The following is a 13,444-nucleotide window of genomic DNA, read 5'->3' as shown; positions in this document are numbered from 1 at the left end:
GAAAAGAGCACACTAATACGTAACAGTAGGAAGAAAACAAACCCTAAAACCAGTAGATTAAGAAGTAAGGGGATGAGGGGGGAACGTAAAACTGGAAGATAAGCCAGCCCTACTTTCAGCAAAACTAACAGGAGGTGTGATAAAAACCCTTCTGCCCCTCACACCTAGAGGTCCTCACTTAGGAATTCAGCTAAATACAAAGACAGGAACTGTAGTTAGCAATGACATGGAACCGAATAAATATTACTCACCACAGCTCTCGCTAAGGTAGAGACAGTGAATAAAAAGCAAAATAAGGGCTTCTATTCACCTACCAACCAACTCCCTTTAGAGCAGAGGAATGCTGAGCCCAGGTCACATTTTATGACTGACGTATTTGGGTCTCCAGTGGAATTAACCAATATAATTCAACTAGCCAAAACCAGACACATTCAGTCACAGCACACAAGTGGATCACCTTGAAACGATGCTGATTATGAGTTTGTTTAGACTTCTACTCTGAAGAGTTCTGCCTCGCATTTAAGACCTACAACTTTTGACTAAGTGACAAGAAGGAATTGGCAATTTAAACACACTTGCCAATTGTATTGTGTCAAGATACCAACGCCCACCAGTAAGAGCATAACCGCCAGCTGTGTACAAGCAAGCACCAAAGCGTATGAAAAATTCAAACTTTAAACTAAAGTTGTGGGGCTTTTTAGTTAGACCACTCACGCTGGCAAGTCTTTCTAAGCATTGCCGATTAGGGAAGTTGTGCAAAATTTTTAAAAACAGAGCTTGGGTAATAAAATTGCTTCCTCTAGCTAGTTTTGAAGTGGAGGAAAAAAGCTGCAAGAATGAAAACTCAATTGGCTTTTCGCTGCCTGGCAAATGCTCTAATAAGAAAGCCCGATGACCTACATTCACAAGGCTCTGTACTAAACCACTAACAAAATCCAATATAAAGCCTGACCATGTTTAAGTGTTTTCCATTAGCAAGCAGCAGAATCTTGTTAGAGAAATATGAAAACATGTTATTGTCTTTAGTGATGATGATCTTAATTAATCCTCTAAACACTATTCTGAAACACGTCATCCTGATCATTCCAGACTGTTTAAGTTCCCAATGTTACATAAAGACACCGAAACGTTTGCTTTTCGATTGTGCAATGAGATGCTAACAGAAACAGGAGCTTCTTACATATTCTCAAACTGTGCAGCAAAACTGAATTCATAACAATTTACATCTCTGATGCTCTTTCGACAACCAACAGAAATGTACTAGTGTTCAGAAACTCGGTCTAAATCCAAGCTAGCACCAGTACAGTTTATTGTGAGTCAGTTAACACACCACTGAAATATTTCTTCACATAAAGACAACAGCTTTCAGCCAGCTAGTCAGATAACCTGAAGCAGATGGTTTAAGTTGTCCCGGAAAACACATTATTAAGCCAAACCCTACTGTGGTAAATATCCCCAAAAACAAGTGTCTGAACACCAGATATAATCAATTCAGTAAGTGTTTAAAGGAAATATTAAGTTAGTCCTTCACTGTACACCCATATAGTTGGAAAAGTCCAATACATTCAGCAGTTTCCAAACACATAATGAGTAACACAACTCAAGGAGAAATGCCCTACTTTAAAAAAAAATAACTCTTTCAACAATGCATTATACAGCAGGCAACTAGTCAAAACCAGCAGCTTATGGTCAAAACAGTCAGAATGGGAAAGAGGGAAACACTGGGACAGAAAAAAATCCAAGCAGAGATTCTCAAAGGCACAAAATTACCAGTAAAAGTTCACGGGCTCAGAAAATTCTAACTGCCCACGGTACCTTCAGGAACCCAAGTCTCCACAGCTAGGGCTGATGTCATGGTATGTTGGATGTACCTGACACTGTTAGTGATGGCAGTAGCATAAAACAGACTCATGTAACCAAGATGGAAAAATCAGGAAAAAAAGGAAATTTTAATTAATTTCTCTCCTAATTTACTAAAACCCATCTCACCCTAAATGCGGAAAAAATAGGTCCACGTAAAATCACTGCCTGAAAAGATACTACAGTTGAGGAGGCTTAAAAGAAGGTTTTATTTATCTGAAGAGCACAGCAAGAACATGGATACAAAGCTAGTGTCAAATTAACATGGAAGTACAAAGAGGTGCCTGATTCGCTGGGACTGAATTGTGAAGGGACTACACATTCATCTCAGAGTACGTAAAACCTCCCATCACTCTGCAGCACTCATTTGATAGCTCCAAGTACAGATTTAAGCTAAGCAAGCTGCAGGCATCCTTTCTAAACCAGTAAGACAGTTGCTACAATACACAGGTTTAAAGAAGCAAAAAGAAAAACAAATACCACTAGGAAAATAAATTCTAATTCCAAATACTCTTTCTGAGGAAATCCATGTACATCCCCAAAAAAGACAAGGGAGACTTCTTCACCATTGATTAAAATGACAAATTTGGTTCTGTACATCCTCTGTACTTGCATGAACCAGATTTTCCCTATTTGCATCTTTTGTTTCAGGATCAACCCATATACTATTTAAACTACTGAACGGGTGATCTATTTGAGACAGTAGATTCAAGATATTAAATGAAGCAAGCTAAAAAGCAAACAACATTGGCAAAAAGATGTGAGGCTACCCTGAGGTGATGGGCTCTCTTATGAGGAGGAAGGAGAGGCATCACCATGGACAGCTCAACCACCACACTCACCCGGAGCCTCCAAGTAAACAGGATGGATGAGCATATTCCAAATGGAATTCAGAAATTCCTCATGCAGCAAGGAATTCCAGCTGCAACACTACATCCAGTTGGATTAGTTCACATTAAGGTTCAGGAATACAAATAGTTTGAGCAGAATTCAAGGAATGCATATGGAGTTGCCATAGAGGAATCCTAATGCTACAGGTTTCAAAGCCAGTGGTGTATGACCTGAGCGGACGAGAGTTAGGGTTTGTTCACAAGAAGGATACTTCTGCCAGTGTGGCTACAGCACCACAAATCTCTAAAGTAGATACATTAGAGCACCAGTGAAAAAAATTCATTTGCCTTAAAGAAGCAAACCTCAGTGAAAAACTTGCCTTCATCCATCAAGCATCAGCTGCTGACAGAGATTTGGCATCAAACTGGAGCAACAAATGTTCTGATACAACATGGAGAATGCCATTTTCTAATTTCTAGGAGGCTACAATGCTCAACACCAACAGAGTTCAGGGTCAAATCTGCCCACCTGTAAAAGTACACAGACAGCTATGAATCTCTGCTGAAACTTTTCAACCAGCAATTCCGCCGTCTGTAGCACGTAGTGCCAGCTATAAAGGAAGTTGCTTGAAATCAGTTTTACATAGTACCTTCTCCCATGTAAAAGCCCATAGCTGTAATAATACTAGGTTAGCAACTCCATGTTGGGGGTTTTTTTTTGCTACCTAAGAGCATATCATAAGCCCTATATACACACTGCACTGCCAAAAAAACAAGCTAAAACAAAACAAGGCACACGCAGAGCAGTTTCAACATCTAAGTTATTTCAATAAGACTGCCTATGACCCAATTGTGCTTCAGCTGTACTGGGAACTGCTTAAACGCAGTTCACTAATACTGTTACATTTTATTAGTCTGGGTCATAAAAGTTATTTTGAAGAGAGAGAACAAGGAGATTTCAAAGTTACAATAACAGCACCATCGTTCTTACTCTCCTATTTACAAAGGAGCGAGTATCACCCCGGAGCAGTTGCACTGAGTGATGGGAGGACGGTTTCCAAACCTGCAAAGCCACTCCAGGCAGCCTCACGCTTTGGCTATTGATGCTCTTTGGCAAGAGCAGCCCGAGATACGCGAGGGCTCTGCCAAGCTCCAAGTGAGTTCAACACCTGAAAAGAAACTCCAACTGTGCAACGTAGCTAGAAAAGCAGGAGTTTTCAACCAGCAACAACCAACTATTTCTTGAAAATTAATCATCTTAACATTTTAAAGCACTGTGCCTAGCAGCTACCACACAAACTCCATCACTAAATTATTTCCCTGAAAGAACAAAAACAGAACTAGTAAGATGACATACGAACTGAGATGCAACAGGGTTTGGTTTTTTTTCTTTTTGGCATGATCATATGGCACTTTGAAAGTGAGGTTTTTGTCTCGTTTTGTTGGCACCCAAGGCCCGCAACATAAAAGCGGGCAAGGAAGAAGCACCTGAAAACTTAGTCATGCTGCCACATTTCCACTGTTAACTGTAGGGTTATGTAGTTTTCTACCTAAGCTTTCAAAGTTTAAATGAATTTTTTTACCCTAACCCGCAGCCCTCTCAAGACCCTGCCAGCCAGCACGGGGGACCGACGTTTCACCCCACGACTCGGCCAGGTCACATCTCTTTTTAAAAGTGTACCTAAGCGGCAGAGACGACGCCGGCAGAGCCCTAACCAACCCCCGAACCCGGGACCGGCTTTGGGCCACGGCGACCCCAGAGCTGGACTCCTCCCGGCGCCCCGTCCCCGGCAGGTGGGAACGGCACCGGCGCCCCTCCGCACCCGCCCGCGCTGACCTCCCGGGGACGCCGCTCACCAGAGGCTAACCGGGCCCGCCGATCGCTCTCCCGCCCCGGGGGAGCCCCGGCGCCCCCCGCGCCCGCACGTCTCTGAGCCCGGGACCCGCCCGCAGGCTGAGGAGGGAGCACCGGCACCCCCGGCCCTGGCCCCGGCCCCGCCGCCACCCCGCCCCGCCGCCCCTACCTGGCCGCAGCGGCTCGGTGATGCTCAGCACCAGAAGGAAGAGGAGGAGGAAAGTGCCGCTGTCCGCCTTGGGCACCATTTATCCTCCGTTCATCCTCCCCCGGCGCAGCGCCACAAACCCGCGGGGAGGGACGCGAGGAGCGGCGGGAGGAGGGGCCGCCGCCGGGCCCGCGGGGGGCCCCCGTCCGCACCGAGTTCTTCCCCTCCCCCGTCCGCCGCCGCCCCCGGGCGGGAGCCAGCGGCCCTGGCTGCGGCGGCGGCTGCGGCGGGAGCAGCGCGGGGGTCGGGCGGCGCCACGCTGCAGGCCGCTCGCCTGGCTCCGGCGACGAACAAGATGGCGGCCGCGCCTCCCCGCCGCCTTCCCCCCGCGCCGCCACGCCCCCCTCCCCCCACCGCGCGGCGCCCGGCCAATCGGCGGCGCGGGGGCGGGGCCGAGCGCCCATATCTGCACACGCCCCGCCCACCTACGGGGACGGGCGGGGCCGAGCGACGCGGGGGACCGGGGGGCGCCGGCACCGGGCACGGGGGGAGGTGGCGGCGGCGGTGGCTGCGCCGCTCACCGGCGGCCTCCGCCCCTCGGGACGGCCTCCACCGGTTCCCCCGTCCCCCCCGGGATGGCCTTGCCCAGTCCGTTCTGTGCCCCCGGGGCGGCCATCGCCGGCCACCTCCATCCACCCAGAATGGCCTCCACCAGTCCCCTCTGCCCCCCGGGATGGCCATTGCCAGCCACCACTATCCCTCCGGGATGGCCTCTACCGGTCCCCTCTGTCCTCACCAGGATGGCAACGCCAGTCCCTCCATCTCCCCAGGATGGCCTTGCCCAGTTCCCTCCATCCCCACCGGGATGGCCTCCACTGGTCCCCTCTGTCCCCCAGGACAGCATTGCCAGCTGGGGTGGCCTTTCCCATTCACCTCAGTCACCACTAGACGGCCTTTCCCCATCCCCTCCATAACAGCCTCAACCAGCCTTCTCTGTCTCCCAGGACAGCCTTTCCTGGTCCCCTCCATCCCTGCTGCAATGGCCTTTCCCTGCTGCTGCGGGGATGTCCCAGCCCCGTCACCCTGCCTGTCCCTGCAGCACAGGCACGAAGTGCTGGGGTTTCCCAGCCCCAGCGGGCTCCAAGGTTGACCATCATTTGCCTGCTTCATTAATCTGCTCCCGCCCACCCACCACGGGGTGAGATGGTCCCTGTTTTCACGTCTGCAGGGGTGACACCGACAAGCGGCACCCGGCGCTGGGATGTCCCCGCAGCCAGGGCCCCACTCTGGCAGCTCTCAGCACCACAGCAGTGCCAGAGCTGGCCGGTGTTTCCATACCTCCTGGAAACACCTCGTTCCCGGTTCCCAGGCCCAGCCAGAGAGGAAACACATGAAGAAAACTAAATGTGCAGCTCAGATCGTTGTTAATGGCCCTGCACATGACAGGTGCCTTTAGGAATTTGACCCTGGGTGTTGCTGCACATCAGGCCGGGCAGGGTGGTGGCTGTCCCTGCCAGGGAGCCCAGTCTGGGGAGGTGGCACCATCCCCGGTGCCACAACTCTCCTGGTGCTGGGGGTCAGCCCAGGTGGCATTTGGGATCAAAAGGCAGTTTTACCTTCAATGCCCACTGCCCAGATTGAGATGGAATTTCCCCCGGTGATGGGCAGCACCAGGGCATGGCGGCCAAGCCATGGTGGCTGCTGGGGTCGCAGGGAACCAGCACCTTCCTCTGCAGGGAATTCCAGCTTTTCAGTAAAACCCTACTCAAAGTCAAAGCCAAAAGCTGGGAAGCTGCCTGGGAAGTTTTTATATTTTTTTAATTTTGCTGAACTAAAGTATCTGGAAGTATCTTACAACAAAGTGTTTTTCACTTTCATGCTACAATTTGAAGTTTTCAAATAAAACATGGAAATCCCAGTAAGGACTATTTTGACCCAATCATACACTTCCCGTTTCCCTGTTAATACCAATTACTCGCTATACACAGCGGCAAACCTCCCTTGGGGGTATTCCCAATGGATGTACAGATACATCTGCTCTCACATTGCTTCTGCTTTCCCCCAGCCACTACCTGAGCCGGGCACCGGCTGCTGACTTGCAGGCAGGGGGACGGGGGCTTCTGAGGGTTTTCTTGGGCACTCGCCGCCTCCGGCCCCACTGGAGCTGTTGCCATGCTCAGGTCAGCAGCACTGGGGAGATGCTATTCCCAAAGCTAAATGTAAAGTTTAATGTGGCAGTGGAAATTGATGCCCACAAAGACCCCAGAGCTGGGAGAGCAGCAAGGTGAGCCGTGGCTCCACTGCCTGGAGCTGTGAGCCCTGCAGGGCCCCAGGAGGGCTGCGTGGCGGGGGACGTGTGTGCTTAGGGACCTGCTGGAGTACGTCACGAGCAGCAGGGAGCTGTTTGAAGATTTAGGCCAAAACCCATTTTGCTAGCTCTCATGTGCTGCCAGCCAAATACTGTCATGATCCGAGTGTCTGTGGGGACCCGAAGCATGACAACATCCTCCAGCACAAAGGCACGAGCGTCAAACTCCCCGGCTTTGGTCCTCCCAAGGGATGCTGTGGGGAGAGGCTGTTCTCAGCCCAGCCGCACATGCTGACCCCAGATTGATCCAGGACGTTCCTTATCCACCCCAAGCCCATGACACCCCATCACCCATGTATAAGTAAATGCCCTGCAATGACTCCGGAATGAGAACAGCAGACTGGGCACAGGCTGATTCTCCCTGGCTTTTGACTGAAGAAAACACAGACCTCATTTCCCCACGCCGCAGCCCACGGTGCCCCGCCAGCTCTGAACAGAGGCAGGTCTGGAGCACGCCTGTATGCCAGGTGAGCACTGCAACCCGCACAGCACTTCTGAGTAAACAGGCAATAAATGACCCAGCCACACAGGAGCACAAAGGTGAAGAGTAAGAGGCACCCATTTCCCTGGGCTGTGCCGTGCCGAGCGCTGTAACACTGGCAGAGACTGACACTGCAGGATTGTCAACGCCCTGGCCGAGCCACAGGCAGGTGCGAGGCAGGGCCGCCCCATGCAGCCACACTGGCCCCGAGCCCCCAGGCAGGAGGCCAGGGCACCCAGGGGCTGCGTCGGGGGGAGCCGGGGGCAGCCCGATGCCCTGGGCAGGAGGGGCAAGGATGAAAGTGCTAGCAAAAAAACGCTGAGCGCATCTGCCTAGGGCATGCGGGAGTTGGCACATCCCAGGCACTCCCAGTTTCCTACTGGGAACAAGCGTTTCTCTAACCGGTGAGCGCAGATCATCCGTGCCCAAAAACCAGCAGAGAAAAGCTGTCGTGCCCAGAAGGAGCAGAGGGAAGGGGCTCACGAGGAGGGCGGCCGAACCCAGCTCTCGTACTGGCCTGACTCTGAGCTGGGGTTTGCAGCCAGCTGCTGTGAGGCCAGCTGCAGAGAGCTGGGATAGAGGCAACAAATGCAAATATGAGGAAGCGGGAATTGCTCTGTCTACCCCTCCCCTGAGTGAGTGGATCAATTTCCTTTATTTTTGCAGAGAAATAGCCCAGTTCTCCAAAACAACAAAGTATCTCCAACCACAGCTTCCCTTCTGAGCTAAATAATCAGAGAAGTAGAAAGCAGTGAAGAACCCCAGCCTTTACTGGAACATGCTTTCAGGTAGGGGCAAAGCTGCAGCCCCTGCACCATGGCAGGGGTGGCCACCTCTGCCCCAGGGGAATGCTCTTGGCCCTGAAGATGAAGTCCAGAGGGAACCAGCTTGGGGCTTGGTGCCTTTGGGAAGTCCCGTTGCAGACTCAGCTCCCTGCCGCAAGACACGGCTCACGTGGGCTGCAGGTGATCAGCAGAACTAAGCCGGAGTGCAGCCTGCTGCCCCAAGGCGGTGCCCCCACCGCTCCCCTGGCCACTCCGGCCTGGCTGTTTGCTCAAAGTATGGCGTGGGGTGATTGTGAGAGTTTATCTTCTCACTTACTCACCTCACCAAACCCTGTGTTGCTGCTTGTCTGCTGCTCAGCATTTTCTTACCTGTGCCCCACAAAGAAAAGAGCAGCAGTCATCTCTGGTGTAATCGGTGTTTTGCTTCTTTAAGGCATCTGAGCCTGCCTTCTCTGTCCAGGTTACAGCAACTCATCCCTCATCCTCACTTGCTCTTCACTAATGGTTCTTACAACTTTCTCTCTAAGAATTACATCCTCCTGTTCCCCAAATCAACCATAATCCCCCCTCTTTCCTGTCCACTTATAAGAACAAGAATCCCTTGTGGTCCCTCATCTTCTTTCCTGCATGGAGCAAGGAGCCAGGCCCCAAACTGTACATGCAAGCACCCACAGACTCTGCACGTGATGATGTTACAGTCCCACGTCAAACCACAGGGCCCCAGGTCCACTGAGGCTCCCACGATTTCTTGCAAGCAGCCAGTAACCCACTGCAGCCAGCCCTGCCACCCAGGAGAGCCCCGCTGCCGCCGCCGCTCACCACCAACTGCCTCTGAGGCGTTAGGAGAGCTCCGGGTGCTATTTTGGCTGAGGGAGGAAGTGTGCTTGGGCCTTGCACATAGGAAAATGCAGATACACAGGAACACCAAAAGGAAAATAACCCTCTGACAAATGGGGGGGGGGGGGGGGGGAAATCACAAGTCATCAAGAACCAAGGTGGTTTTTCACACTGGATTTGGCCCTGTAAGGCACATTATCTGCTAAGGCTACAGCAGCAAAAATATCTGGCAACAAAGAGTTTACTGATTCCCTAATTACAGATAGCAGGGGCTGAGCTGCAGCAGGAAGCAGAGATCAGACATTACAGCAGGCGTTACAGGAATAGCCCATCTGAAGAGCACTACATCCCCTTCAAGAGATCCAGTTTTATAGCAATTCACTGAAATAAATTACATTCCCAGCAAACACGTGAAGGCCCTTCAGTCTGGCAGAATCAAGACTCTGATTTTAGTAGGGCTGTTTAGGTTAATTCACTTGAGGGCGAACACAAAACCAACACCGTCCCACAGGATATTTAATGCCATCTGCTTTTAAGCATGAATTGCACAACGTGGAACTAATCATTCTCAGATATCATATTCCCCTCTCTGTTATTCCAGCTACATCTTGGTATGAGCATGACCAGTTTGAAATGCTGCGGAAGACACATGCCCCATCGCGCTCCTGACCCACGTGTACACCTCATCCATGGTCCCTCGAACACTGCCCAGCCTTTACGTGCACCCCATGCCCAGAAGAGAGAGCTCCCACACCCAGCAAATGGGTAGGAATCATCCAACAAGATGGAGGAGATCAGGCACCAGGCTTGAGATACGCATGCTGATCACAGCTTGCTTCCGCACATCCAGCCCATATCCCAACTTCTCTCCATGTTCCCATGCTTGTTCTTCTCTAATACCTCTCTTTCTCTAACCGTCATCTCCTCCCAAAAACCAAAATAAGTAGAGGATACTTTTTTCCTGTTAGGCCCAGTCTTGCTACATCTGTAGCCAAATTTGGTGCTCCTGATACCTCTCACTGGGTCACCTCCACCTCGCCAGGTTCCACGCCCAAGGTGGTCCCCGTGCTCCTCCTCAATCATCTGTGAAGCTCAGCCATTTCCCCAGGTGCTCTCTGTAGCGGTCCAGCAGCTACCTGTTACTGCTGCATCCAGCCATCTCTCATGTCACATCTACTCCTTTGTCCTGGTCCGTTCAGTGACCCAAACTGCAGGCCAGGGCCTGACCATCTCCCTGCGTACCCTAACAGGGAGGTCCTGCATTTCATGGATATAAGCAGATCGCGTGATCATTATGAAATAATTAGGTTTTTAAATTACCTGAGAACTTCATTGTTATTTAGCCAGTTCAGTCCCTAAAGAACATCTCTGAAAGCACAGAAACATTAGTAAATGGATTCCCTTTACATTCATTCATGAGTACCTGAGAATAATTTTTTTGCGTCAAGAAAAAAAACTTAGCCTTCAATTATTTCTGAACTAAAAAAAAGCAAAAATTACTAATTTCTTGCAGTCACGATTCCTACCAATGCCATGTTGATCAATTGATTTTTACAAGGTGCACTATAAAAATCGAGTCCCTTGGAAGGGTTTTTCAGTCAGGGACATGAGTTTTGGAAGTGGCAGTGGAAACGGTGGAGAGCTTCTTCTTGCATGAAGACAAACACAGCATCAAACACCCCAGACCTTACAGAAGGCTGCAGGCACTGCTCAAAGAGCTGCATAAGATTTTCCGTGGATGTTCCCTCGGTAAAACATCACCTGACTATAGCAAATGTCAAGACTGCCAAGTCTTACACAGGCTGTCTTGTACTCAGGTGTGGTGCAAGAAGAGTACACATCTGGCTACGCCTGCTTCCCACTAAAAGGTGCTCGGTGCTTCTCCGGGCTGGATGACACCACACAAGTGCTCATCCCACACTCAAAGGTCTGCTCATACTGGAGCAGCCACAGCTCTGAGTGCAGGCTATGTATGGTTAAAACTGCTCTTCATTTTTTTGGCTAATTATAAAAATTAGCCAAAAGTTTCAAAGAATGGGAGAAAAAAAACCCAAACAAAAGCCCCAGTGTGGCTGTCAGAAGTACCACTTCTGTTCTTCAGAATGACATTGTCATCCATGCTGGTGGACGAAGCAGGATTGTCCCTAGCCCCTGTGTTGTGATCATCAACATCATCAAGTCTTTGGAGTCACACACATAGCAGCTGTAGAAACAAATTTGAAAAAGCTGAAATCAACGCTAAGCAAAAAGCCCCAGAGGCTGATTACAGTGAAGCAATCAACACGCAAAACAGTAATCCTCAGAGCCCTTCTGAGGAAGGTGCTGGTGTGAACCTTTCTCAAGAACACCAGAAACTGGAAGTCAAAACATAACTCCCCCAGTGAGCAAGTGTTTAAGAAAAAGCCAGCTGCAAAGCCCACAAAAGCAGCCAATCATCAGAGCTACAAAATGGAGGGGCTAGATGAACAGGGAAATGAACTTAAGAGAAGCCACCTCCTTCCCCTAACAAGCCCATGAGGAAAAAAAAAACAGTTCTTGAACACAGCCCCTATGAAGACAAGAAAAGCAGCATCCCATCCCTTTTGAGGAAAGCTGGCTGACAAGGAGCAAGGCCACCATACGCTAGAAGCAAGCCCACGTGGGGCTTGAAAGATCATCCGAGACATACAAAAAGACAACAGACAAAATTTCACCTAACGTGAATAAATATAAAAAGACTTAGGTACATTTTAGGAAAGAAAAACATTTAAGCTACTTCCATCCTGTTAGCTAAACTAAATATAAAGATCATTTTACGAAGAAGGTAGAGCACAACCGATGCTTCTCAGCAACTTGATGTTAAGTGTTGCCCTGGATGATGTCATCCACTAACTTTATAAAAGGACTGAAAGGTCTTTCCAAGTGCCCCGCATAGGGATGGCTGCCTGTGACATCACACAGCAGCCAGCGCTGGGGTGCCCACCCGCCCGCCGCACCAGTGCCCCGGGCAGCCATCATGGTGTATGGGCATGCCACCTGCCACCACGCATGATGCACACCAGCACCAACTCATGCAGCTCCCCCCAGCTGTCCCACCATGGATGATGCTGTGGTGCTTGGAAAGAAAGGCTATAGCCTGAGCAACATGCTAGGAGAAGGCTCTTATGGCAAAGTGAAATCTGCCTACTGCGACCGGCTGAAATGCAACGTGGCCGTCAAGATAATCGACAAGAGGAAAACTCCTCGGGACTTCCTGGAAAGATTTCTCCCCAGGGAAATAGAGGCTTTGCGACGTTTGCACCACCCCGCAATCATCAAAACCTATGAGATTTTTGAGACATCAGCTGGGAAAGTGTACATCGTGATGGAGCTGGGGGAAAAGGGAGACCTCCTGGACTACATCAAGATCACGGGAGCTATGAAAGAGGACATCGCTCGCATCAAATTTCAGCAGTTGGCTTCTGCCATCAAGCATTGCCATGACTTGGACTTCGCTCACAGGGACCTGAAGTGTGAGAACATCCTTCTCGACGAAGACCTCAACATCAAGCTGTCAGACTTTGGCTTTTCCAAATCCTTGTCTCGGGATGAAAACGGAAGAACTATTCTCAGCAAAACCTTCTGCGGGTCTGCTGCGTACGCAGCCCCTGAAGTGCTACAGGGCATTCCTTGTGACCCCAGGATTTCTGACATATGGAGCCTGGGTGTTATCCTGTATACAATGGTCTACGCTTTAATGCCATTTGATGATTCCAATGTCAGGAAAATGATCTGCATTCAGAAACAACACAGGATTCCCTTCCCCAACTCAAGATACCTGACTGTAGAGTGCAAGGACCTCATTTACCACTTGCTCCAGCCCAATGTGTCTCAGAGGTTGTGCATAGATGAAGTTTTGAAACACTCATGGTTGCAGAATCCAAAATCCACCATCCCTTCCCCTCTGCCAGCTGCAGAAGAGGGTGAGTGTTCCCAAAACGTGCGTGAAGGAAAGCCTGAGCTCAAGCAGCAAGCCAAATCCCATTCTGCAGAAGGGGAAGGAGAGGAGAAGGAAACGGGATCCTCTTAAGGATCGCTGGTTTTAACAATATCACAAAGTTGGTCTAACTTGTGAACTGCTGGTTCTCAACTTCAGCTTCTCTGGACCCTTTCAGCAATAGTCCTCGAATTTGGCTTTACAGAGTATAGCAACAGAAGACACAGTACATCTGCTGAAGTGAATGAACAGCTTAACACTATTATTCTCAAAAGACCTGTCTCTGATGGTTGGCGGGGGTGAGAAGTTTCTTTCAAAACACATT

At 50.1% G+C, this 13,444-nt stretch overlaps 2 protein-coding genes across 5 annotated transcripts in view; one reads left to right on the top strand and one right to left on the bottom strand.

Moving 5' to 3' along the window:
- Positions 1-4,946, bottom strand: part of DGCR2 (DiGeorge syndrome critical region gene 2) — a 50,378-nt gene extending 45,432 nt beyond the window's left edge. For all 4 annotated transcript variants that reach the window (XM_076352862.1, XM_076352863.1, XM_076352864.1 and 1 more), the window contains exon 1: positions 4,715-4,946. In XM_076352862.1, the coding sequence (XP_076208977.1) occupies positions 4,715-4,793 (79 nt within the window). In that variant the 5' untranslated portion in view covers positions 4,794-4,946. The remainder of the gene's footprint in view (positions 1-4,714) is intronic.
- Positions 4,947-12,240: 7,294 nt separating this feature from the next.
- Positions 12,241-13,212, top strand: TSSK2 (testis specific serine kinase 2). The gene has a single exon (XM_076352761.1). The coding sequence runs from the start codon at positions 12,241-12,243 to the stop codon at positions 13,210-13,212; it is 972 nt and encodes a 323-aa protein (XP_076208876.1).
- The last annotated feature ends 232 nt before the right edge of the window (positions 13,213-13,444 follow it).

This window comes from Aptenodytes patagonicus, chromosome 15, assembly GCF_965638725.1.
Source record: "Aptenodytes patagonicus chromosome 15, bAptPat1.pri.cur, whole genome shotgun sequence".
Lineage (NCBI taxonomy): Eukaryota > Metazoa > Chordata > Aves > Sphenisciformes > Spheniscidae > Aptenodytes > Aptenodytes patagonicus.
Note: the sequence above shows the minus strand (reverse complement) of the source record. Positions and strands in the feature narration are given on the sequence as shown.

Excerpts from the sequence above, each read along its gene's own strand:
- TSSK2 (XM_076352761.1), top strand. The coding sequence starts at position 12,241 with ATGGATGATGCTGTGGTGCTTGGAAAGAAAGGCTATAGCCTGAGCAAC.